The sequence below is a fragment of the Accipiter gentilis genome, chromosome 22 (genome assembly GCF_929443795.1).
Source record: "Accipiter gentilis chromosome 22, bAccGen1.1, whole genome shotgun sequence".
Lineage (NCBI taxonomy): Eukaryota > Metazoa > Chordata > Aves > Accipitriformes > Accipitridae > Astur > Astur gentilis.
Window position 1 is genome coordinate 1,898,373 of NC_064901.1, and position 24,483 is coordinate 1,922,855.

Here is a 24,483-nt window from a genome sequence, read left to right on the forward strand (position 1 = left end):
GACAAAATGAAAATACGCACACAGACTACAGACTAGTAAATACTGTAATGGAGTTAAGGATCCCCCCAAAAGGGAGTTGCTGATATCCAGTTGAAAGAGCATGCCTTTTCCAAAAACGAGACTGGGAATAAAATAACCATGTTACTTCTGCAAATATTCAGAGGCAGGATAAGGAAACAAAACAAAAGGGAACAGTTCAGACAACAAACATCATCTCTTGGAAAAAAAGCAAACAAAGAAAACAGAAGTTGGTTAATGGCCAATCAAGCCACAGGGAGAAAGAGCTTGCATCCAGTTCTGACGTTCCTACCACATCCTACTGTTCATCAGTGGAGGTTCTGCCACACTCACGGAATTGAAAGAGAGCATCTTCGGAGTTTGCTACATTTTTCAAAGTCAGATTAAAAAGTAGCTATACTTAACTTGGTTCCTGTTTTGTTTCCTTGCCACTTTTCTTTGTCTGCTTCTTTCCACTTACTGAACAGCTTTTCCTCTGTTTTTCCCCTTCTTTTCACAATCTTCACAAACACTGTAACATTTTTGGGTGACAGCATTTAGCACACAGAAATCACCACTGCTGCGGCATAAAGGAGGCAGAAAACAAGGCTGATCATAAAATTCTAACATAAACCAAATATACATAATGAAGTAATACAAGAGAAAACGGAAGGACCAGACAAGTTAATGACTGTTTGTGGAAACCTCTACATTTGTTCCACTGGAAAAGTTCTCTGCACAGCATCTTCTGTGTGAGTGAACAGAGCACACCTAACAGTGAGTTAAAAATGTTTACTAAAAAAGGTAGATGGTGACAAACTTCTCTGCTCACCCTTAATAGGTTGGGCTGGAAACTGATGAATCACTATAGGAAACAAACAGCAATGGTGACGTGTGGCTTCAAAAGGTAACAATAGCACTGCTTGATCCATGATGTCTACAACAGAAATATCCCTGGATTTGTTAGACGATGGATTTCATATTGCCCCACCCACCCAGGAAATTCAGAAATTCCGCCACCCGAGCCGTAGTTAGAGCTTTCACAATTGCCCCAGAGGTACATGAAAGCCTCGCTCATGTACAGTATTTTCTCAAGACATTCCCTGAAAACCATATGTTGTTGATATCTTGAGCAGCTCCCCATTGAGTCTGGATCCATTAGCCCAGTAGCAGAAGAGGCTTCTATCTTTACGTTTCAGGGTCCACATACCTGTGTGGCTCTTGCAATCTTCTGTCATCCAAAACTGGCATTTAGACATGAGGTGTATTTATTCTGTAAGTGTATGAGGATCAGGCCCAGCAACCCAGCTATTGAAGTGCCTGGTCAGACCCAGCAGTCTCTCCAGCTCCACATAATTCATGGTTCAAGCACAGAAAATAGTTCTGGCTCGTTATTCATTTGGACCTGATCGGTGCAGAGCAAATAGCCAGGAAGAATCCTGGTGTTCAGCACTTCAGAGGCTCTGTGGTGGGTTGAACCTGGTTGGACGCCAGGTGCCCACCAAAGCCGCTCTATCACTCCCCCTCCTCAGCTGGACGGGGGAGAGAAAATATAACAAAAGGCTCGTGGGTCAAGATAAGGGCAGTTTAATAAAATGATAGCAAAGGTTGCGCGCGAAAGCAAAGAAAAAACAAATGATGTTACTCTCTACTTCCCATCAGCAGGCGATGTCTGGCCACTTCCCGGGAAGCAGGGCTTCAGTACGCGTAGTAGTTGCTCCGGAAGACAAAAATGCCCCCCCCTTCCATCTCCCTTCACTTAGCTTTTACATCTGAGCTGACGTCATATGGTATGGAATATCTGTTTGGTTAGTTTAGGTCAGCTGTCCTGGTTATGTCCCGTCCCAAGATCTTGCCCTGCCCCAGCCTGCCATTGAGGGGAGGGCAAAAATGTTGGAGAGACAGCCTTGATGCTGTGCCAGCACTGCTCAGCAGTAGCCAAAACACTGGTGTGCTATCAACACCTTTCTAGCTACTGATGCAGAGCATAGTGCTATGAGGGCTGCTGTGGGAGGTATTAACTCCATCTCAGCCAGACCCAATACAGGCTCATACCTCCTATCTAATGGTCATGTACTGTTAATGTAATATTTGGATATAAAGCCAAATTTTCTGTTATCATTAAAAACACCTTAAAATGAATGCACATATGGATATCATGTTTATTTTCCAAACCTTCCCTTTCTGTAAAAACATGTTTGCTTATCCATCTATACTGTGAACGTAGAGCTGTATTTACACAGTATTTCTGTAGGGCTTTTTGCTTACATATCAACAGTACAGGGACTTTCTTTTCAGTAGTTCTCACATTCTACATACTAAATTCCGGTTAATCTATTTTCATTGCCAAAAGAAGTAAACAAATGCTAGTTGTGATAAGATACTTATTGCAAGTATTTCCATTTTGACAAAATTTCAGGGTTTTTTTTTTCCTTGAGATTGGACACTTCTTGCCCTTGTTTCATCTTTGGCTTAAGCTCAAACTGTGTGTTTAAACTCAGATGTCATAAAAAATGCTGTGATGAGATTCTTAAATTCACAATGGCACTTCCAGTTGACTTACTTAAGTCTCTTGCACATACAGAGTTAATTACCATCACACTGCTAAAGACCAAGGAAAAAACCCTGAAATACACTTCATCATGTGGTTGGCATGACTTCAACCTTCTGGACTCAAATTTTAGAAGACAGTATGAAACAATGTAGAAACACTCAAATCCATCTTCCTTTTGCAATACTAAGTAAGATTGTTCAGCAGGTCCCAAAGCAATTTAATCAAGGATGCTAAAACAATCAAGGTGCCATTCAGTGATTAGTATGCAAGCAATTGAGGGGGAGTATGGGGCTTCCACACACTAGCAACAGCTAACATCAAAGATGGCCTAACTTTTGCAATGTTCTGTCAATCAGTTATGTTAGCCATACATACATGGCTCCTGTTTACCAACACTTCACTCAGTTTTCAGGGACACAGGGTAGTGGAATTCACCCAGACAGCTAAGATAACTTCTTACCACTGCTTTTAGCAACACCAACTTAGGGTACTTCTGTATTTACCAATTTATGTTCTCTACCCTTATTAATAAGTTGCTGATGAAAATCTGCCCATGCTACAAATGCAGCATCCTTTCAGAAAGGCACATTTTGCTCATGCTCTCTATTTACTCCCATTTCATTACTTCCAGCTGGAAAAAGAACAGTGGAACTTTCTTTCCTCTGATAGCCACCAGCAGGGATAAGAGCTCAGTCATAGCCCTGCTAAGCGACAAATTAACTCTTTGGATTATGTAAAGATCAATAGGAAGCAGGGAAGTATTCTATTACCTTCAGAACACAGCTTGCCAGCATATCCAGTGGCTGAGCAGTCACAGTGTGGCTCACCATCCAGAAGGAAGCAAGTGCCACCATTTTCACAGGGGTTTTCTGCACAAAGCCCTTCCATTTCCAGTCGGACCCCTTGACTACCCAGGAGCTGCGGCTCAGAGTTGCCATATTTCAGATCCAGGATAAATCCTTGAAATGGAGGCTCACCCAGAACACCGTCAAGGGTCAAGGCAGCAGGACGGATGTCCAGTGGGACTCCACCAACAAAAAGGTCACTGACGATATTCATATACTGGCGTTGTGGACGCACCTCACCCGGCTTGGCTTCACCATCCAGCACTAGCACTGTCCGAAGGTGATTGCGGCTGACCATCAGGAAGTGCCAGTTGCTGTCGTTGACCTGTTTGTCTGTGATAACTGTAGTCTCCGCACAGTCCACACTAAACCGGAGCTGGATGCGCCCGTCAACAAGGGACAGACAGAGGAAGTCACAGACACCACCATCATCAAAGTAGAGGAGCAGCCCAGCAGAGACGTTGGTCTTGAACTGGAAGCTGAGTTCGCTCCTAGTGCTGGCATCCCAGCGGAGGTAGCGGGCCCACTGGTTGGGGATGCCCATGAACTCCAGACCCAAACAGAGACCCAGCAAGGAGCCCAGCAGCAAACTCACCTTCAAGGTGAAGTAGACGGAGTGGAGAGTGAAGCCCATTGTTTCAAGAATCTGCTATTCCCTAGGAGAAAAACAAAAGCCACACTACCAGGAGGAGAACGCCAACAGTCAACACCAAATGTTAAATCCAACAGGAAGAGGAGGAGAGCACAGAGAGGGAGAGAGAGAAAGGGAGAGTAAGTGGAAGGTGAGATAGCAAGTGGGCGTGACCAAGAGGAAATGTCTCCTCCCCAAGGAAAGATCCCAATTATCCCTTACGATCCAGAGCCTTTTATCATCTCAGACGTACAGGGTATATGAAGTGACTTCTCCAGTTGGTGTACTTCTGTGAAGGGCAAAATTAGCCACAGTGATTTGTTTTCATAGAACACTGGTTGTTCCAGGGAGGAAGGAAAGGCAGAGCTGAAGCCCAAGCCTCAAATTCTGGTTTCCTAGAAGCGATGACAATATTGACAGATGTGGCAGTGTGATGGAGGAGAAAGTGAATTCATAAAGCACGTGATCCTCAAGAGGGCAAAAATAAAGTCAATCTTCATGATGCACTGGTGGCTACCCAGCCCATAATTCACTGCTTGGCACTTACGGAGCTTGCAGGACCTGTGCGGTCAAGAGAAGAAAAGAAAGGAAGAAGTTAGTCCTGCTACTCACCATATCTTTACCATTAAGCTTATTAACATCTGTCCAGTAACTTATATACATTTCTTGATACTCTGGCCTCTTCTTCATGCCTGCATTTGGCTATACAGTCCTCCAAAGCAGCAAGGACATCTATGTCCTCAAAACTACGAGAAGCAAATAGAGAACTCATGAAGTGATCTGCACACACCACAATGCTGAGCAACATAGAAATACACCAGATTATTTAACACCTTTGATGGGTGCAATCTCATTGACTTTACTGAGAGAAATGGTGCTGAAGCTTCCTCAGTAACAGTTACCTCTCAATGAAAATGCTTAGGGCAAAGACCAGAGTTCCTTAGAGTTTAAAAGTTGATACAGGGCAAAAGATGATGTTATCCGAACTTCCCATTCCACTGCTTTCATTATGCTTTCTAGCACACCAAGCAAGCATTAGAGAAGACAACCCTGCTGTCAGCCTGTCATGCAATAGCTTTTACTTCACATGTCTTGCACACTTCAGAGACTCTAACAGGGACCTTTGCAACCTGGAAACATGTGCTATGCAAATTATATATGGCAACCTGCAGCTTAGATGATAGGAAACTTGTAGCTTAGATGATAAGAACTGCCTAAGCACTTAACCACTTACCCTGGTCTAGTGGTTTGGCAAAAAGGCCAAATTCACCCCTAGCTAACAGCAAGAAATTCCAACTGCCTTCAGTGAGCAGGAGTTACAACTCTTAACACCGGGATTTAATTCACTTCTCCCTATTTGCATGTGGGTGACTGTATGCCTAGGGTAGGAGGATGTTTTAAGATGACAAGTAAAGACAGCACAAAGCTAGGCTCACTCTTTGAAAATCCTGCTTAAAAAGAAAGTAAGTTTTCCATTAACACAGGTGCTTGTTCACAGAGATGCGATGGGCACGAGAACAGCTCTGGGAACGGCTAACATTAGCACAGATACAAAGCAGGAAAGGAGGTGATGAGATTCATGGCCTTCAACCTCCCAGAACCCAGCATGAACACAGATTTCACAAATTGGACCACAAATATTGTGAGACAGTATCTGGTTGGGAAAAGCATTTTGTGCTGTGGACAATAAGAGTGACTGGGGCTGCTGTTGCTCCCAGCAGATGCCTTTCAATGCCACAGGCCACCTTGCTCCAAAGGAGGAGGCTCACAGACACTGCAGAAACAGGCAGTGCAGAAAACTTTCTGTTTGGAAAGGGCAGAGGTTGAGCTGGAGGAGAATCACTAGGCAACAAAGGGGAGAGCTCACATAGTCACAGCCTCTACCCTACCTGCCCCAGGGACCTATGGGTCCCTAGCTATAAGTCTCCAAGGCTGTCAGTCTGACAAATTTAGCTAGCACGAAAAACAAGTCACTTAGAAAACAAAAGGGTTCAATTGAAAGAAAACCCACAAGTTGGAGAGAAACATGAGCTTTCAGTGCCCAGTGGAAATTAGGCTTGCTCCCTGCAGCTGCCAGAGTGGAGTGTGTCTTAGCTAAACTGCTATGAACACAGATAAAATCAAGTCAAAACCAGAGGGCAGATAATTCCTTTTAATTGTTAACAGCTTGGCTCATGAGAATGGAGGGAGGAAAAAGGAGGTGTTAGGAGAGGTATAAGGTGGAAAAAAATGCAGATCCAAACGCTCAAATCATCTGTCTTCCCAATAATCACAATGTTGGCTCAGTTCATGGGGTTTTGGGGGGCTTTGAAAATCAATTGGAAAAAAAAAAATTATACGGCTCTTGTCCATTTACCTTTCTCCTCTGTGATCCCTAGTGGCTCCACTAAAATAGCCCATGATTTATGGAGAAGGAGAATAGAGTGAGAGGGAGGTAAGAGAGAAAGTGATGACCCAAGCCTGGAATTATTGATGAGATGGGAATAGGAATATAATAATGTGTGTAAATTAGCCAGTGATGTGTTCTGAACAGCTCACAGTTCCCTGGAACATTTACCACCACTGTAGAAAAATTCACTGCTCCATCAGACAGTTCTGTGCTCAACCTGAGCTGGGGAGGGAGGCAAGCCCAGCATGGCACCAAGTGCCCACAGAGACCCCAATGCAGAGGGGCTCTCACCAAAGCTTTCGATTCTCCTGGGCATGGTAGGTTGCACCATCTGCATCAGATGTAGCCCTCAGCCCTACTACTCTTCTCTTCCTGTTTTAGAAGACTAACTCTTTGAGAACCAGTGAAAGATGCTGTAAATCACAGCAGCACATGTGAACACTCTCCATAGATAACAATGGATGAGATGCATACGTCCATGTACAGCCCAAACAACTGTCCAAAAAGCCTACCAATCTCTCCCAAACCCAGGCTGCTGAAACACTGTTTTACACGCACAAAGGAATCTCAGTCTCTGTGGGTCACTTCAATCTTTGGGATATTTCAAAGGCACAGTAAAGGGAGCAGGCTACCTCTGTGGCACAGATTACTGTAACATCGATACATGTTCATTAGGAAAGGACAAAGGCCACAGTTAACAAGAGAAACCAGGCAGGTTTATGGTTAAACAGGAATAGCATTTTTGACTGAAGGGAGCCAAGGCAATCTCTCTCTATCTGTTTTGATTGAGGGAAGCCAAGGTAATCCTCTTCTAGCTGTTATGAAAGAAAACAGTGCCAGTTCTGTTTCAGAACAGGAAGAAGACACAAAAACCATGAAATACAGGTGTCACTTCTAGGTGCTTCATTGCCATTTAGATACTGCAGCTCAGGTTTTGGGAAGGCTGCCCGCACCCAGCCACTAGCAGGCTGGGGCCATCTCAGGCTCCTCCAGAGTTCTGCAGCACCTGTCAGTCCTGACCCATGGCACGTTCCACTATTCCAGTTTTGTGTCTCATGCAGTTCAACCTGTGAGAGCAAACCTCACCACACAAGAGGGTATTCAAGAAAAACTCAGAAGACCCAATGTCCTTTTTAGCAGTGGCCAGGATCTGAATCCCAACCTTGAGAAAGTAAATCCTGACACAACAAATCTGTGCCTCACCTATTTCCCACAATGATCCTCCAAGACACACTGAGAACAAATGATTTTCTGCTCTTATCATTTTATTTTTAGCATAAGTGCTACCCTAGCAGCCTCATACAGCATGCTGCTACCATAGCAATATATTACAGTTTGGGACAATAACTATAGAATCTCATAGTATTTTCTGATATATTTTATCTCTGAGAAATCTCAAACTTTGTCACAGCACAATCACATCAGACAAAAAAAAGAGTTCATGATGGACACCACCTCTCCCAGTCACGAATAGCAACACCCCTGTTCCAATTCCACCTATTGCTCACATGGAAAAGCATACAAATATTTTACATGTCATATTTTTGGCTTAATGGGATTTAGCAGCACGAAACAAGACAGACAGTCTGATGTTATCAGCCCTTTGGCAAACCACTAGGCGAGGTCTTTGCAGAGCATTTTAAATACTTGCTACCCTTAAGGAATGAGAGGCCCAGCAAGTTATCTCCACGGCACCTCCAGCAGCCTGTACTGCCTCCCTGGCCTGCCAGAGAGCTGAGACCATGAGGAACCTGCACACTGAACAGACGGCTCAGTATCTCGCACACACAAAACCTGCTGTAGGAAACACACCCACTTGCACTATCGAAACATCTCGCTCACAGGGCTGATACAGCTGCGCAACTTCCCAAGCTGGGGAAGGGAGGCAGCCCCACCACAGTGCTGTGGCCAAGTGCTACCCAACCACCACACATCTTCCCAAACTTGAGAGCAGCCTATTAATGCCAGGTCAGAGCCATCTGCTCCGCAGCCCATGGAGAGGGTCTCGCCCTCGCTTTGGAGTGGCTCTCAACTGCTTATCAGCTGTATGCAGAGACTGAGTGACATTATCTAATTGCCAGCTAATTTCCATAATTACTGAATGGCACACTCTGTATGCAGGGTTAATATCTTTGCAAACGCACCTGCTTAGGAAAGAGGGTGAGAAGCTGGGCACAGTGCTGCTCCACAGCTTATTTACCCAACCACACAGAAAGGTTGCAGGAGACAGGTTTGTCACTCCCTGCCCTCCCTCCTCCACTACCTCCCTCTCTGGCTAGTAATTGCTTGGGACGGCTTTTTTGTATTTCAAAGTGTAATTTTCAGCAATTCCTAGTGCAGAAAAAATAACAGAGTTAGATGAAGCCAGGGATAGGCTGGCTTCCCTCACAAAACCCTGCCACTGCAGCCCAGTGCAAGCCTGTGTAAGTCCTTTTTACTCCACTTAAGGATGCTGGACAAAATCCTACTGACACTCTGATGGGAGGGGTTTACAGTCCCCCCAGTCTGCCACCACCCTTCACAATCAAAACTATTCATTATGCCATACTTCGTGTGGAGGGAAAAACATACATTGATCACCTAGGTTCCATGTATTTATACCCCATGTGAACTCACCCCTGTCCTTGCCTTCACTGTAAAAAAAGCAAAATCCAATGGTTTGCTTTATTCCCCAGACCCTAATGAAGCAGAGGAGTTTTAGGAAGGGTAAACAGGACCCTAATTTGGCTCTGCGTCCATATGTGTTCCCGCAGTCAGCCTGAAGCACAGCAATCAGATCATTACAGCTTTATGACATATGTTGCTCGAAATGTTCCAGTGAGATTCACAATCAATAATTGGTATTAAAATCCAAGCTTGCCAGAGGCAGAGAAATGGTGAATTAATAGTATTTATTCAGTCTGTCTTCACTTATCCAGTTCTTCAGTGAGCAATGGGCTCCTTTTGGCTCATGCCTTGAGTGTGGGTCTCCACAGAGACTCCTATCTCTTAAGCAGGAATCTTTCTGCCTGGTCTATCCCCAGCTGAATTGTGGCTAAAAAAGAAGGGGGGGAAATAAAAAAAAACAAAAAAACAAACCCTTCTGATGAAAAATGCAGATGTGAAAACTGAGCTGATACTGTCACTGGGGAAGACAAAAGAACACAAAAGTCGTCCCATCACACAGCCTCCTCAGCAAGGATGCACAGTTAGATGTTTACAGAGAACTGAGAGGGGACATGGAAGCTTTGAAATTCAAGAGACTAGAGAAAACCACTGTATTGGCTTTGTGTGGCAAGGTTTTGGTAGCGGGGGGAGGTTACAGGGGTGGCTTCTGTAAGAAGCTGCTGGAAGCTTCCCCTGTGTTCGAGAGAGAGCGAGCCCTTACCAGCCGGCTCTGAGACGGACCCGCCGCTGGCCAAGGCCGAGCCAATCAGTGATAGTGGTAACGCCTCTGTGATAACATTTTTAAGAAGGAAAAAAAACGTTGGGACAGGGAGAAACAGCCACCGGAGTGAGGAGTGAGAACATGTAAGAGCAACAGCCCTGCAGACACCAAGGTCAGTGAAGAAGGAGGGGGAGGAGGTGCTCCAGGTGCCGGAGCAGAGATTCCCCTGCAGCCCGTGGTGAAGACCCTGGTGAGGCAGGCTGTCCCCCTGCAGTCCAGGGAGGTCCACGGTGGAGCAGATATCCACCTGCAGCCCCTGGAGGACCCCATAGTGGAGCAGGTGGGTTCCCGAAGGACTCTGTGACCCCGTGGGAACCTCGCGCTGGAGCAGGCTCCTGGCACGACCTGTGGATCTGTGGAGAGAGGAGCCCACGGAGCAGGTTTTCTGGCAGGACTTGTGACCCCATGGGGGACCCACTCTGGAGCAGTGTGCTCCTGAAGGACTGCACACCATGGAAAGGACCCATGCTGGAGCAGTTTGTGAAGAACTGCAGCCCGTGGGAATGGCCCACGTTGGAGAAGTTCGTGGAGGACTGTCTCCCGTAGGTGGGACCCCACGCTGGAGCAGGGGAAGAGTGTGATCAGCCCTCGCCCTGAGGAGGTGAAGCGGCAGAAAATAACGTGTGATGACCATAAACCCCATCCCTGTCCCCCTGTGCCGCTGGGGGGGCTTGGTGGTGAAATCCGGGAGTGAAGTTGTGCCCGGGAAGAAGGGAGGGGTGGTGGGAAGGTGTTCTGAGATTTCGTTTTATTTCTCATTACCTTGCTCTGGTTGATTTGTAATTGCAGAGCTCTGCACTGATGCAGAGCACAGTGCTATGAGAGCTGCTATGGGGAGTATTAACTCCATCTCAGCCAGACCCAATACAACCACATGGATTAATTCAGTTTTAATTCCTCTAGCTGCATTTGCATCTCAGCTATAAATCTGGATGCTGGCATCATCCCCTTGCTGGGACGGAGAGGACTCTGGGATGGTGCCAGTGGAGCTGAGCTGAAAGAACTAGGCTGAAGACAGAAGTGGACAGCTATTCTATGATTCTTTTACCCACGGAGAGTTTGGTGGCACTACATTGCTCACAGGGGTGAGAGTAAGGCAAGATGGGCTCTCCTTAGTGAAGAGGCCAGAAGTGCAATTGAAAATGGGGGCTCTGCCTTGCAAAGAGCTGAACACACCCAGGTCCTGCTGAACTGAATTTGGCAGAACTTCATGGGATGCAGCATCTTACATGACTGGCTGCCAGGAGAGAAGTGGAAGAGGAAACAGATTTAGGGCTTTATCTTGGATGTAGATACACAAGTGGGCATGAACGCCAGCATCTTAAAGTTGGGGTTTGGGGGTGACACAGAGCACTTGGTGAACTCTTCTGGATGGTTTCCAGGGTTATAGTGTTCATGCCAGTCTCTAACATCACTGTGAGAACCACATGTGCCTTTGCCCTACCCCAAGCAGAAGACACATTCTCCTATGTTCGTTGGTTCTTCCCACCACTGATATGTCTTGCAGGCTTAGCTTTTCCATTCTTGAAAGTGAATATGGAGTTGCTCAGTTCTCCTTATCTGAATTCAGCACAGACCTCCCTAGGAGAGAGTGGCAAAAAACCTGTATCAAAGCAAAAAGCAAGAAAAGGAGGACTAGGGTTGCAATCCAGCAGCGTCCTCTTCAATAAAAAAGAAAGTTAGACTAAAATCTAGTTAGACTAGATAAAAAGCTAGAACTACTTTGCCTTTGCTCCCCTGTAGTGGATTAGGATATACACATGCATACACTGTCAGTTGTGATCTGTAGGTAGGTGGTTGGTTGGTTTCCTGGTACCTGGGCATATGGTTTGCAATCAGACATGTTAAGCCCATTGCCCTTCTTCTCCCTGTCCCCAGTTCTCACCTGGGGAGGGCAAGAATTACTGTTTATGACAAGTCTACTCTTAGAGCTGACCTTCAGAAACACTGTATAACACCCAAACTAGGTACCTATGCATGGGGAAGCTGAGGTCACACGCACTCGCAAGACACACAGCTTAAATGCCACCAGTGACCTCAGAAGGGATATGAGCAAGCTAATAATGTGCTCAGTTCAACAACAAGCACGGGACCATGGCAGCACAGCTCACACTTCAGAGCTATTAGGCTGGGAAGCCATCTGGCTGCTGGAAGAGTTAATATTTTATCATAATCACCCTTCAAGGTTCTCACCTCCTGGCCCTATTTAAACAAACTTAATTCAGAACCAGGGTTCTTCAAATCTATGCTGGAAGAAGAAGGGTTAAAAAAGCCACAAAGGACAGTGCGACTCCCTTCTTAAACACTCTTTGCACCCCACCAGAGGAGGCCATGTAGTCCATGAGAGTGACCTTTAACTAGCCTACCTAGCCCAAGCTCAGCATGAACACAATTTACAGACCATTTCAGCTCTCAGCTTTCTTAACACAAAGAAGAAAAATCAAAACCCAAGCACAATGGAAAAGAAAGAAAGAGAGAGATAAAATAACCCTGCAGAGCAATCATGTCTGGGGCTGCTCTGATGGCTTTCTGTTCCCTTCCAGGACACAGAAATTACTCCCAGTGTGTTAATTACTCCCATTACCACAAACTCTCCACTAACAAGGACTAGCTAAAAGGAAGCATTGGCAGCAGCTGAGCAGTTACTGCTCTGTACTGCCACACTGGAGAAACCAGACTCCCCCATCTCTGAGCTGGTACTAACCAGGAGAGCGATTTCTGCAAAACTCAACAAGCTTTTATTGTAATTCCCATGGCAGCTGTGCTGGGAACACTGGCCTTCCCTCAATTTCACCATCGTTAAAAGAGAACAAAGAATACCTGCTTTTCTAAAGACTTTGAAACTCAACTGTTGGAAAGCTTTGAATCATTATCATTTATTTTACTCCTTCTGTAGTAAGTCCGTCTCCGTCCCCCGCATCCTCTCCCTTCTGCCACCAAGAAGCCAGGACAGATTTGTAGTGTTGTTTATTCTACCAGATCCTAACATATCAAATGCAAAGCCAGGAGCTGCACACATCACAGCAAGGAATGTTAGCAGGGAATTCTGTGAATTCACAGTGCTGGCATTACTGATAAATGGCAAAACTGCTTCCAGAACCCATATCTGACAAGTACATTGTATTTCTATTTTCTTTTAAGAAAAATCAAGTCTTTTAAAAAATGTGCTTATTGTTACTGAAAATTGAAGTTTCAGTATGTCATCAATGCCTGAAAAAGAGGCTGCTTCCAAGGAGATTTTCCTAAGACTAACAGTCTAGAATGGGTTTATTTTTCCCCAAAAACATATTTCATACTGCAGAGACAGGCTAAGTATTAGACACTCCTCAACTGAGAGACACAGTTGCAGTGGGGGGGGCTCCCAACTTTGAAGCAACAAGAGGAAAAAAGTCACTGTTGTACTGCTTTATCAGCTACTTAGCATTAGGAAAAGGTACAGAGCATATAAAGCAACAACAAAATAAAAGTAATGGCTGGCACACCAACCAGTAACACCTTGCTCTTCCTAGCTGTCTGTCTATCCATCTGCTTCTTCCTTTATATGCATTTTTTAAGTTCTTCATAAGCAAGAACAGTTTCTTTTCTGTTTGACATAATCTAGCAGAACACAGTCAAGAATGGAGGTCCCAGGCACTGCTCCTGTACGCATTAATAATGATTTTCTGTACTTCAGCTAGCATTAAAATACCTCTACATTCCAGTTGGCATACAGTAGTTACTTTAAAAAAATAATTTAAAAAGGAAGAAAAAAAGCATAAAAGGACTATCAGAAAGACTAGAATAAGAACAAAGGTTAAACTCATTCTTTCCTTTACTTCTAGATCACAGTCAATTTGCACTTTGTTCAACACAGTTTTACATTCCTGAACCTGATTTCCAGTAAGTCAAAGAAGTTTTCATTTTTTTAAATGTCATGATAGTATATTACAGAGAGGGGAGACAGATGCAATCAGTTGGGTTATTTTACTAAAAACGTAACATGCATAGAGAGGGACACTGCACCTGGCCAGACTTCCCTGTCATTAGTATGGCCAGTAATTCATTTAGGTCATTCCCTACAGTCTGCTGGCTCATGGGAATAAGCAGCATCCACTTAAAAAGGAAATAAAGGGCCCATGAACATCTGGAAGTTACCACGGATTTTCCCATTATGTAAGATGTAGCACTCTACGTTTCATTGCAACTTCATAATCTCATGCAAAAATTTCTACTCAGCTTCCCACAAAGCAAACATGAACACCCAGACCTAGCAAACAGGTGTGATAAGCCGTCTACAGAGCAGGGAACACTCAGCTCAGTGCCTAAGCTCCTTAAATAGCTGATGCTCTGTTTACAGATCAAATGGGAACGCTTTTCAGGGAGCCCAGTTAAACATCGGAACTGAAGTGTGAGGGATCGATGTTCACACAGCTCTCGCAGTGACTGAAGCTGACCAGCACGAGGGAGCAAAGACACTGATGATCTGGTAAGCACTCTAAAAGTCTACAGCCACTGTGAGATTACGTGTCTGCTTTCTGAACTACATTGCTCCCTTACCACTAGCTCCAGAAACATGCTGCTTTTTGTGGGTATATACGCAACAGCAGGCTGGGAATCCCGTGCCATGGGAAATCACTGCATTCTTCCAGCTCTCTGCTCTTTTCACCTTCTGATATACAAAATTCCTGCCAAAATTCACCCCGCCCCACTCTCCTCCCCACTTCTATCTAAGATTTATTGGGGGGACGTGACAAGAAGTTATGCATAGATAGGTTTCTCACTTCTAGCGTGCTGCGGAATGGAAGTGGAAATCTGTGCCAAGATAGACTGCTAACAAAAATCTTTAAGCGTGTCTTGGCTGGAAAAGGATAATACTTTAAATGGCTCAGGATATTGAAAACTTTCCAGACCATCAAGGAAATGGCTTGTGGCTTTGTATGATAGGGGCCAGTTTCTAAACTAACCAGCAGTTATGGGACAGGGAAGAAATACACTAGGCACGCTGTACTTGCGAGGATTCATTTCAGCCTGGCCTGCGCTTGCAGCACTACATGGTGACCTGTCAGTGTGCACCAAACAATCCTCTGCCTATCCCAGACAGCCTGCTGGTAAGACTGCAATAACAAACCTGCCGCTCTGCCGCAGCAGTGGCCTCACAACCAAGGACCGAGACAGCTCTGGTAAAGGCTACCTAGGCTCCCAAGCCCTAGGAACCCTCAAAGCACAAATACAGTGCTTATGGCAGAATCTCTTTTGAAAGGAAGGCTATTCATCAGACAAATTTAGGCTTAAGAGCCCTGTAAGCCCAAGAGCCCAGAGAGTGGGAGGAGTTACACACAGGACAGGGGTTTCATTATTGTTTTTTAATTCAGGTACATCTTCCTGGATTGTATTTCTGTACTTCACACTATTTTGCCCTATGAGTCTTCTCGCTAGTTATGCCTTTTCCTCAGAGACTTGCTACTGTGAAATGTAGAAACAAACATTAAGATGTGCAAAACAAAAGGATTTTTACAAAATTAAAGTATAAAGGATTCATCTGTTTATTCCAGAGGAACCACCTAATGATGAGGTAATGACACTTCCCAGCGTAAGAAAAACACAAGTGGTCAAAAAGGCAGGGAATGAGTACATGTGGCAAAACACAAGAGGAATCATCGTACACATAGGGGGACAAAGAGGCAGACGTTAGCTAAAACAAGAAGTCCAGAGAGCACATCCTGGGCTGTCAGAAATATTTGGGCATGTCTGCAGGAAGACTGGGGGAGAGCACAATTGCCTGATACATTTTAAAATGAACCTGGATAAAAACACTAGGAAATAAGTGTAACAGGGAATAACCTTTCACCACCTGAGAAACAGACTGGGAGCACTGCACCAGCACTCTTCTATTCTCTCCCTGTAATAAAACTCATTGCTGAAAACCCCAAACCAGGCAGCAATGCGCCAGGGCCACAGACCCAGGAAGCAAAGCCTCAGTCAGCTTAGTACCTCTTGTGAGCCCAGGGGGAAAAAAAAACTAACTAGTAGCATTATGGAAATTAATGTCTTTAGAAATTATTTTAAATTTTCTAATGGAGCGCTTTAACACCACTGGAGAAGACATGTCTCTCTATTTAAGCATTATTTGCTACATATTGATAAATCAATCACACTTGGTAGATTTAGAAAGACCTAAAAGATACATATTCTCCTGCAAGTGTTCCTTTAAAAGTCAGATGGTCTTTTAAACAGCTTCCAGCCTTGGGACTCACAGTGCAGTGCCCTGGAAGACAATTGACATTCTGAGTGACTGGGCTGCGAATTCAAAATCCCAATTCGAACTGCTCAAGTCAGGATTCAAACTCACATATTTTAAAAATAGGAAAGAAAAAAAAAGAAAAAAAGAGAGAGTGGGGAAAAGACTTGAATTCCTGCAACTCCCCAGGACAGAATCTCTCAGAGTACAGATGCAATAGTGGGTTAGGGTAGTATCTGTGTTCCACAAGACATACTTTGTGCTCTGCCTTACTAATTATGAATCTCCATACGCTTAGCAATACAGCTGACAAAGGGCAACTGTTTCTTATGAAAGCCACTAGTGAAAATGAAAAAACATTTATTACATTGGGGCATTTTCATTTAATTTTCTGATTTTAATTAAAAAATGAAACATTCTAATTTACCTGGCTTTGGTTATAGTAACTTCCAGTCATTATTTGTTGTTTCTTTTTATTTCTTCTGGGAAAGAAGCATGGAATAGGAAAAGTGGGAAAACTGAGCCTGCTATATAAATAGCTTCTTCCCTAGCAATTGCGTAACTTTTCATTTCAAATCAATTTTAAATGTATTTCCTCCCTTTCAACAAAAAAATCTGAACATTCTGAATAATACATCCTTTCTGCTAACATTGTTTTTACAGTCTGAAAAGCCATTATTTTGATAAAAACATTATGAGCAGTTCTTGCTAACAGCACCCACTTTTTTCCCTTCATACCAAGCCCTGTGCTCAGCTCAGTGTTTGCCTGGGAAGTTCTGCATAGCTCCAGAGAGTGGTGATGAGATAGTGATGGGTCTTGGTCCTCTTTGGCACCAGTTTTCATCTCCTTCCACATAAAGCTTTTGCTAGCCGATAGCAAACTGTAAGCCAATGGGAAATGCTGGAAGATTAGTCCCAGTTTCTAAATTAAACACCACAAACCCCCTCACCAGGAGCAACAATGATTCTTCTACTGTCCACCAGCAAGGCAAGCAAGGAACAAACAAACAGTAAAACTCTTGTCTACACCTAAGAAGACACTCTGCCTAGGATGTGGATGCCTAAAACATGTGGGTGGAAAAAAAATTCATTAGTGAGAGCACTCATTCCTGGGTAGACTGAGCACTCCAGTCTCCCACCCCACACCTGTCATGAGTACAAAAATAAGCCTGGGAGAAACAGAGGTAAAAGCTTTTCTAATCAACACTTAAAAGGAGGATACCTGAAGTGCTTGTAATAACCTGGCAGAACTTCTGTTTCCAAATTGTGTTGAGTAACTGAGATTTAGAAGTAACTAAGGAAAATGATTCCTTGGTACCACAGGCAACAGATGGCTCCTGCAACCTGCCAGTTGCCAGATTCTAGGCCAAACTTCTCCCCCGTGTAACTTCATCACACATTAATTTAACTCATCTTATCTACAGTACCTAGTTATCAGCTGCCAATATTTTGCTGCTCAGTAGTTCATCATGCAATAAGATTCATGTTCTAGCAGTCAGGGTACATGCACGAGTCAAAAGAAGGCGGTTCATGACCTGTTTGTGTGGCCTTAGGCAAAGTGCTCTTTCAGGGGATATAGCTAGGACTACAGCAGCCACACTGTAAAGTTTAATTAGTGATTGTAAAGTGCTCGACCCACTAAAAAGACAAGTTAACGTAAGAGCAACCTATTTTCCTTTATGACATTAATAGTCTCCTTTCAAATTAAGCAAAGGAAGATGCATCTATAAAACACAGCAGATTTTCTTTCGTTACTCCTGATGGCTCAGCCCCAAAGAAGCGCAGGTTTACTCAGCAGGCAGGGAGGAAGGCAGAGCAATGGCGGGGAGAGGGGAAGCCTTCATCTGCCTCAACTCCTGACCCACCTCCAGCTGCCCTCTTACTCCAGCAGCACCAGACAGCTTTTCACAGCACAACAGGTTCTCCCATGGAGAGCTGACATGGTCTGCACCTCCCCGGGGAATGCCATGCCTAGCCATATGATACCTCCCTCCGGTGATACAACACGCAAAACTGGGGCACGCACCTTCCCCATTTAAATACAAATCAAGTGAATCTGTACAGTGGCCACTCTGTGTTTTAAATGGGAATCACAGCCGATGGTTTATGCACTGCTCAGTCAGGAGATCTGCAACCCCTCTTTTTGCCCCAAACCTCCCTCCCTAAGGCAGAACTCATCTTTGGGGCTCCAAAAGAAGGCAGTCAACCATGTGGGGAAAAAAGTGGGTACGTTTAACTACATTTTTCACCAGTTGTCATCTAAAACACCTGAAAGGCTCAGAGGAAGGGAAAGGGGTAAAGTCAGGCAGGCTTCTTGTATGCAGCACTGCCCAGCGCTAAGAATCAGCTAAGTACAACTATTTAAGCTTGCTTTATAGACTCTTGCATATCCACTTTCCTGGGGCTTTTAAAAGTCAAAAATAAAGGCAAGTTAAAAAGACATGCATCTAACAGGAGAAAATCCCTCTATGCATTTAATTAAGATCTAAATAAAAGAAAAAAGCTACAAAGCACATGCCTGTATATTTAAGTTAGCCTTATGAGAAAATACAAGGCTTTAGCTACATTTCATTACATTGTTTTAGAAAAAATGAAAAGCTGCTTTCAAAGCAGCTGGTTTTCAAACATGTGCAATGTCTACTTCTGCAAAAAGTAAAACTGCCTTCACAGTTTACAGGAGAGGAAAGACATACATCACTGTAAACTGCTTTACAGAATCCCTAACGCAGGATTTCCTACAGAATTAAATGAAAAGGGGAAAGGATATGGAAAACCCATCAGTCTATTGTGGTCTTCCAATTACCTCACAAATACAGGCTAGAAGTAGTCACCTGTTAAAAAATACATGTCAATAAAAGGTATACAGTTACACTGCAACACTGAGCCAGTCTGTTGTCTTGGACTACAGCTCACTGTTGGCTTTCTGTTAGATGTCTCCCAAAAGAATCCTGTACAGCTTCACTAAGACAAACACTGCTTGTCCAGGGCAGCAGAATTAGAGGCATTCAAAGTATATCTCCTAAAATATCCATTCCCAATAGCTTTTTCCAACTAGTGGGAGAAATTAAGATTGCAACTGTACCAACTACACCTGCTGTTCAATACACAACTAGTTGATTTTAAACCACAGGACTGCCGGCTGTTTCATGATGATGAAAATAAGACTAAGATAACAGTACCATAGAGGCAAGACTGTGTGATTGAGCAGAGGAGGAAGGCAACAGTAGCGTTCAGCAGAGTATTTGCTATTTAGGTAGGTAATAGAAATGAAGTCAGAAAAATTATTTAAGCAGCACTCCTGGGAAAACAAACAAACAAACAAAAAAACCAACCACACCAGAAAAAGCATCACACTGATTCAATTGATTTCACAGATTTCAAGAACAAACCTCACTTAATCTTCACACCTGTAAAAGCTAAGAATCCCAAAACCCACAGGGACATCATCTCCAGACGTTCATCCCCAACAGACTCCACAACATAAGGCTGAGAAAACTCTCCTGTTGAAGGTTTTTCCCAAGACACCAGCTAGATACTGATGCCTCTAGCTACCCCATCCAGTGCACATCCTCTTTCAGCACTTTCATACTCAAAACACAAGACCTTGCACATTGAAATCAGCCTGTCTTTATTGCAGTAACTTTGCATCAAGAAGGGCTGGTGTGTGCTCCCTCCTTTCCTCCTCACTAGATTCTTTTCAATTCCATCTCATACTGCCTGTTGCCAGAGTGGAACTCTGCCTCTTGCTCAGTCATTTTACATCCTGCTTCTCAACACCTAAACACACACTCACACACTTTTAGTAAAGCCACCCCTCTCCTCTTCAGTCTTGGCTATAACACAAGAACTGAAGGCCACATCCCCCTTCTCCAGACCATCATGGCTTTTACAGCACTCCCAGCCCTCTTCACAGAAGCTGAGTCCCAGCCCTTCAATGTCTCTTCACAGAGATATCACTGAGGGTCTGGTGAACTTCTTCCATACTTCTTCTACATTGAATGACCAGAACTGCATGGAACTAGTAATTGTATCATATTGAGTTGGATCTTGATGGGTTTTATAATGCAGAAAGAAGCCCAATTAATTTAGGAATGTCCAAAGAAAACCCAAGGTACCCCAGCATACCACTCAGTCTAATCTGCAGTCCCTACTAACCTGGGTTCTCCTTTGGTTCTTTTATAGCTTACATCTCAGAGGTATTCAAGGGCATAACACTAAGCAATGTGATTAGAATTGATCCAGTGAGTCTCCTATCCTGCCCCAAGGGAACAATTACACTGTAATTAAATCAGTTGATTTTGAACCAGAGATCCACAGGTGAAAAGCCATGCTTCCATCCTTGTACTAAACCTCCCAGCCACAAAATATTTGTCCATATATATTGTATAATATTTTTTTAAATATATTGCTAGTCTGCTACAAAGGTGACTGGTCATAATGATGAAGTCTCAAGAACAGCAAAACCTGAAGTAGCCAGTGCTACAGGTGGGAGCTAAGCTAAGGGGATGGGCCTGCAATGTAAAGCATACACATTTTCCACAGTTATCAAAGAAAACACTCACCAATCCACTTAAGGTGACCAGATGAGGGTTTTGGTTCGGAAATTCTTTTTTTCTATTTTTAGGGAAGAGATTAAGTAAGTTTAAGATTTTTCTTTGACCACAAGCTTTCTTCAGCTTGCTACAGGGGAATGGAACTAGTCTCCACTAGTGAAAGAGATTTTTTCAAAAGTCCTAAGTGGCAAATGAAAAAAGACTAAGAGTCCCTGGGACAGTAGGTTTGGGTACATCAAAGCTACAGCCTCTATCAGAGAGCAGGATGGGGAAGAAGAGGTGGGAACAGAAACATGAGGCCTATAGTCTCCTGTAAAACAAGCATTTTTACTCATAATGCTATTAAGTGTTTTATTATCTCAGTGACTCCAATATCCCTGTTTCATGCTCCCGGGTTGGTGCTTTTCCATTATCAAGATCTGTCCACAATACCAATGGCCCAGAAAAGAAATTAGTTGCTTCCCCTTTTTAAGAGCTGTGTTTGACTTTAATTACATTTATACTTGCTTGGGAAATCAGACTTCACTCTCAAGAGGACTAAAAAGGGGAAAGGAAAGGGGAAAAAAAGACACAGAGAAAAAGAAACAAAGAAAGGAGAGAAAAAGGTAAGGCAGATGAATCCAATTAAAAGTTTCTAAGCTCCTATTCCTGAAGTTTCAGTCAAAGCCACTACTTAGGAATATGAGTGAGTGTGTTTTTTAATTATTTTTTAAATTTTCTTTTATCAGTCATCTATTCAGAAAATTGCTGAATTATTCTTCAAGCAGACATGGTTTTCAATCATTAGAAAATGCTTTTATCTGGAGCTGCCTATAAGAAATTGAAGTCTTTCCAAGATGAACTTAATGCAGATGGATGGTAACTCAAGGGAAAGGAAAAAAGTGAACATGGGGAAAGTCTGGTTACCTTTTCATCCATGGGGGTGATGACTCAAGACTGAAAAAACAAAGCGCTGCAGTCACAGTGCACAATCAGAGAAGATTCTGCAGAAGTGGATAAGAAGCAGTTATAACAAAGACTGCTCCATGAAAAATGCTTTTGCTTTTTTTCCACTTGTTCCTTTCATCTTTCATGCCTGAGTTTCTCAGTGACACAACACTATGTTGCTTGGCCATGCTGTATCCACAGGTGCCAAAGTATGTATTCCTAGTTGGCTATTCTAGAGCTGCTGATCAGCACGCAGCAGCATGGTCAAACCATCTTCCATTCCTTTCTCCCTCTCCTGCATTCCTCTCTTCCTCTCCTCCCAGCCTTTCATTCCTCTACCCTTACCCCTCCTCATTCCATTTTAATCAAGGTTCTTTCCTCATTAAAACAAACAAATATGAGGAAGCAATTAACGTCTTGAAGAAAGCAGATGGTGGAATAGTACCATTTCGTTATTGCATTAAGCCTTAACTTGCTATCTCTTCAAACTTTCTGCACTTTAATTAAGCACTGTTACAGGCAAGTTCAATGGGCTCCAGAGTAGGGTTTATCCAATTAGCTCCTGAAAAGCTGATGATGCACAGTGGAAGGCTGAGCGTGCTATGCAGTATGCAGCTGGGAAGGGCAACCCCAGGGCCAAAACAGACTAAGAACTTTCCTCACACATGCAGCAGGCAGGAAAAGGAACAAAGGGGAATCGAATGTCTGTGAGTGGCAGAAATGTAAACTAGCCCTGCCCTACCATGTTCTGGTGGAAGTTTTTCACTGCCCATATCACAGGACTAATGATCATTAATTCTTTGTGCACACATTTTAAGGGGCCATGGTGACTTCCAATGTCTGTGTCATCTTCCCAGAGAGAGGGCAGGAGTGAAGATGATCTCAAACACTGGTCAGATAATATAGATAGCTTTTAGGCTCATTTATTATCCTACCATCTCCAGCATTCCCGCCACTTCAATCCTTGGTTTCCATTATACCCCCAGATACAATAGACTGACAAAGAACTGGCAATTAAGGAGCTTAAATCATCTAGAAAAATACATCCAGAAACAGAGGGATTCTTCCCCCCACACTCATTTCTGTTTGCAGTCAGCCTGGCATTGCTGAACATGAGCCTCGGCAGGCAAAGTAAGCATCAAAGAGCAGTTCTGTCGGTCAGGGTCATCCTCTCACTTGGCTCCACATACACATGCCAGAAATGTGGGCAATCAAAAGATGCAGTGATCCAATCTACCTCTGCCCTACCACATTCTGGCAGATGATCCGTTACTATTCAACACCAGAGAGATGAGTGTCTCTGAATCCTACTTGCAAACATCTAAGGGAAAAAACCCACCCAGCATGACTCAGATGGACACAGCCCTATAGATCCCAAGCTTCTCTGCACAGAAGCATCTCGATTCTCTACATCCATATGAGGAAAAATATACTACATCCATTTTATAGATAGGAATGCAGCCACATACAATTTTTGTGATTCCCAGTGTCACACAGGGACTCTGGGGAGGAAACACTTTTCTGTTTCTCTCAACCACAAAGATCATCTTTTTTGTATAACCAAGGTTGGAATATGACTCATGGAGGATTCACAAATTACGAAGCCAGAGAACATCCCTGGGGGTCATCTGGCCTGAGAATTTCTCTGAATTAATTTCTGGTTGAAGCAGGGGCAAAAAGAAAATCCAATCCTGTCTTAAAGATTTCTATTAACGGAGAGTTCATAACAATTCCTAGAACGTTTTTTCAGGGCCTAATTATTATAGTTATTAAAGACGGGCACCTTATTTGTAGTCCAAATTTGTCTATTTTAGCTTCTAACCACTTGATCTTGTTATACACCTTTGTCTGCTCAACTGGAGAAGCCTCTTTTGTAAAAGCCTCTCTTCCGCTCTTAAGGATAAAAGACAATATACAACACACATTTGCTGAGAGATGAGACTCATATTGTAGTGTCCTGGCATCTCTTCATTCATCAGTTTCAAACTCGAACAAGGAAACCATTAAAACACAATACTAAGAGATGCAACAACAGCATGCTATAAATAATAACATTTTCCTTGCAGGCCTCTTCTTTTACAGTTGTACCATATACAATGCAAACGTATTTATTATGTTCAGTATTTAACTGTGTGAAACTCAGAGACTAGGAACATCCAGTTCCCACTATAACCATGATTTAGCCCCAAGTACAGATGTAAGATTTTGTGTTTTCCTGTGGATTTTATCATAATTATGGCTTAAACACACCATATGGAGAAGAGCTTTTAGTAGTGTTACAAGAACAGAAACTCTCAATTTCCTGACTTTGGGTGCTTAAATTCTCTGTTATATTATCACACTATAGGGTGGTATGCACACACAACAGGACTATAGAATCATAGATTCATAGAATCATTTAAGTTGGAAAGGACCTTTAAAATCATCCAGTCCAACCATAAACCTAACACCACCAAGTCCACTGCTAAACCATGTCCCTAAGCACCAAATCTACACATCTTTTAAATACCTCCAGGGATGGTGACTCAACCACTTCCCTGGGCAGCTTGTTCCAATGCTTGACAACCCTTTCAGTGAAGAAATTTTTCCTAATATCCAGTCTAAACCTCCCCTGCCACAACTTGAGGGTGTTTCCACTCATCCTAGCACTTGCTACTTGGAGAAGAGACTGACACCCACCTCGCTACAACCTCCTTTCAGGTAGTCGTAGAGTGATAAGGTCTCCCCTCAGCCTCCTTTTCTCGAGGCAGAACAACTCCAGTTCCCTCAGTCGCTCCTTCTAAGACTTGTGCTCTAGACCCTCCACCAGCTTGGCTGCCCTTCTCTGGACACAATTCAGCACCTCAGTGTCTTTCCTGTAGTGAGGGGCCCAAAACCAAACACAGTATTCGAGGTGTGGCCTCACCAGTGCCAAGTACAGGGAGACAATCACCTCCCTGCTCC

The 24,483-nt window shown here is 43.6% G+C and overlaps 1 protein-coding gene across 40 annotated transcripts in view; it reads right to left on the minus strand.

The window, feature by feature from the left end:
* The window catches only part of NRXN3 (neurexin 3), a 1,031,704-nt gene that overhangs the window by 974,422 nt on the left and 32,799 nt on the right, over positions 1 to 24,483 (minus strand). For 39 of the 40 annotated variants that reach the window (XR_007509161.1, XR_007509160.1, XR_007509159.1 and 36 more), the window contains exon 2: positions 3,322 to 4,588. Coding sequence is in view for 36 of the 40 variants with exons in the window: in XM_049825576.1 (XP_049681533.1) it covers positions 3,322 to 4,030 (709 nt within the window). In the remaining 4 variants the exon portion in view is untranslated. Of the gene's footprint in view, positions 1 to 3,321; positions 4,589 to 21,519; positions 21,597 to 24,483 lie in introns of all 40 variants that reach the window. The other variant, XM_049825541.1, reaches the window with a different exon arrangement.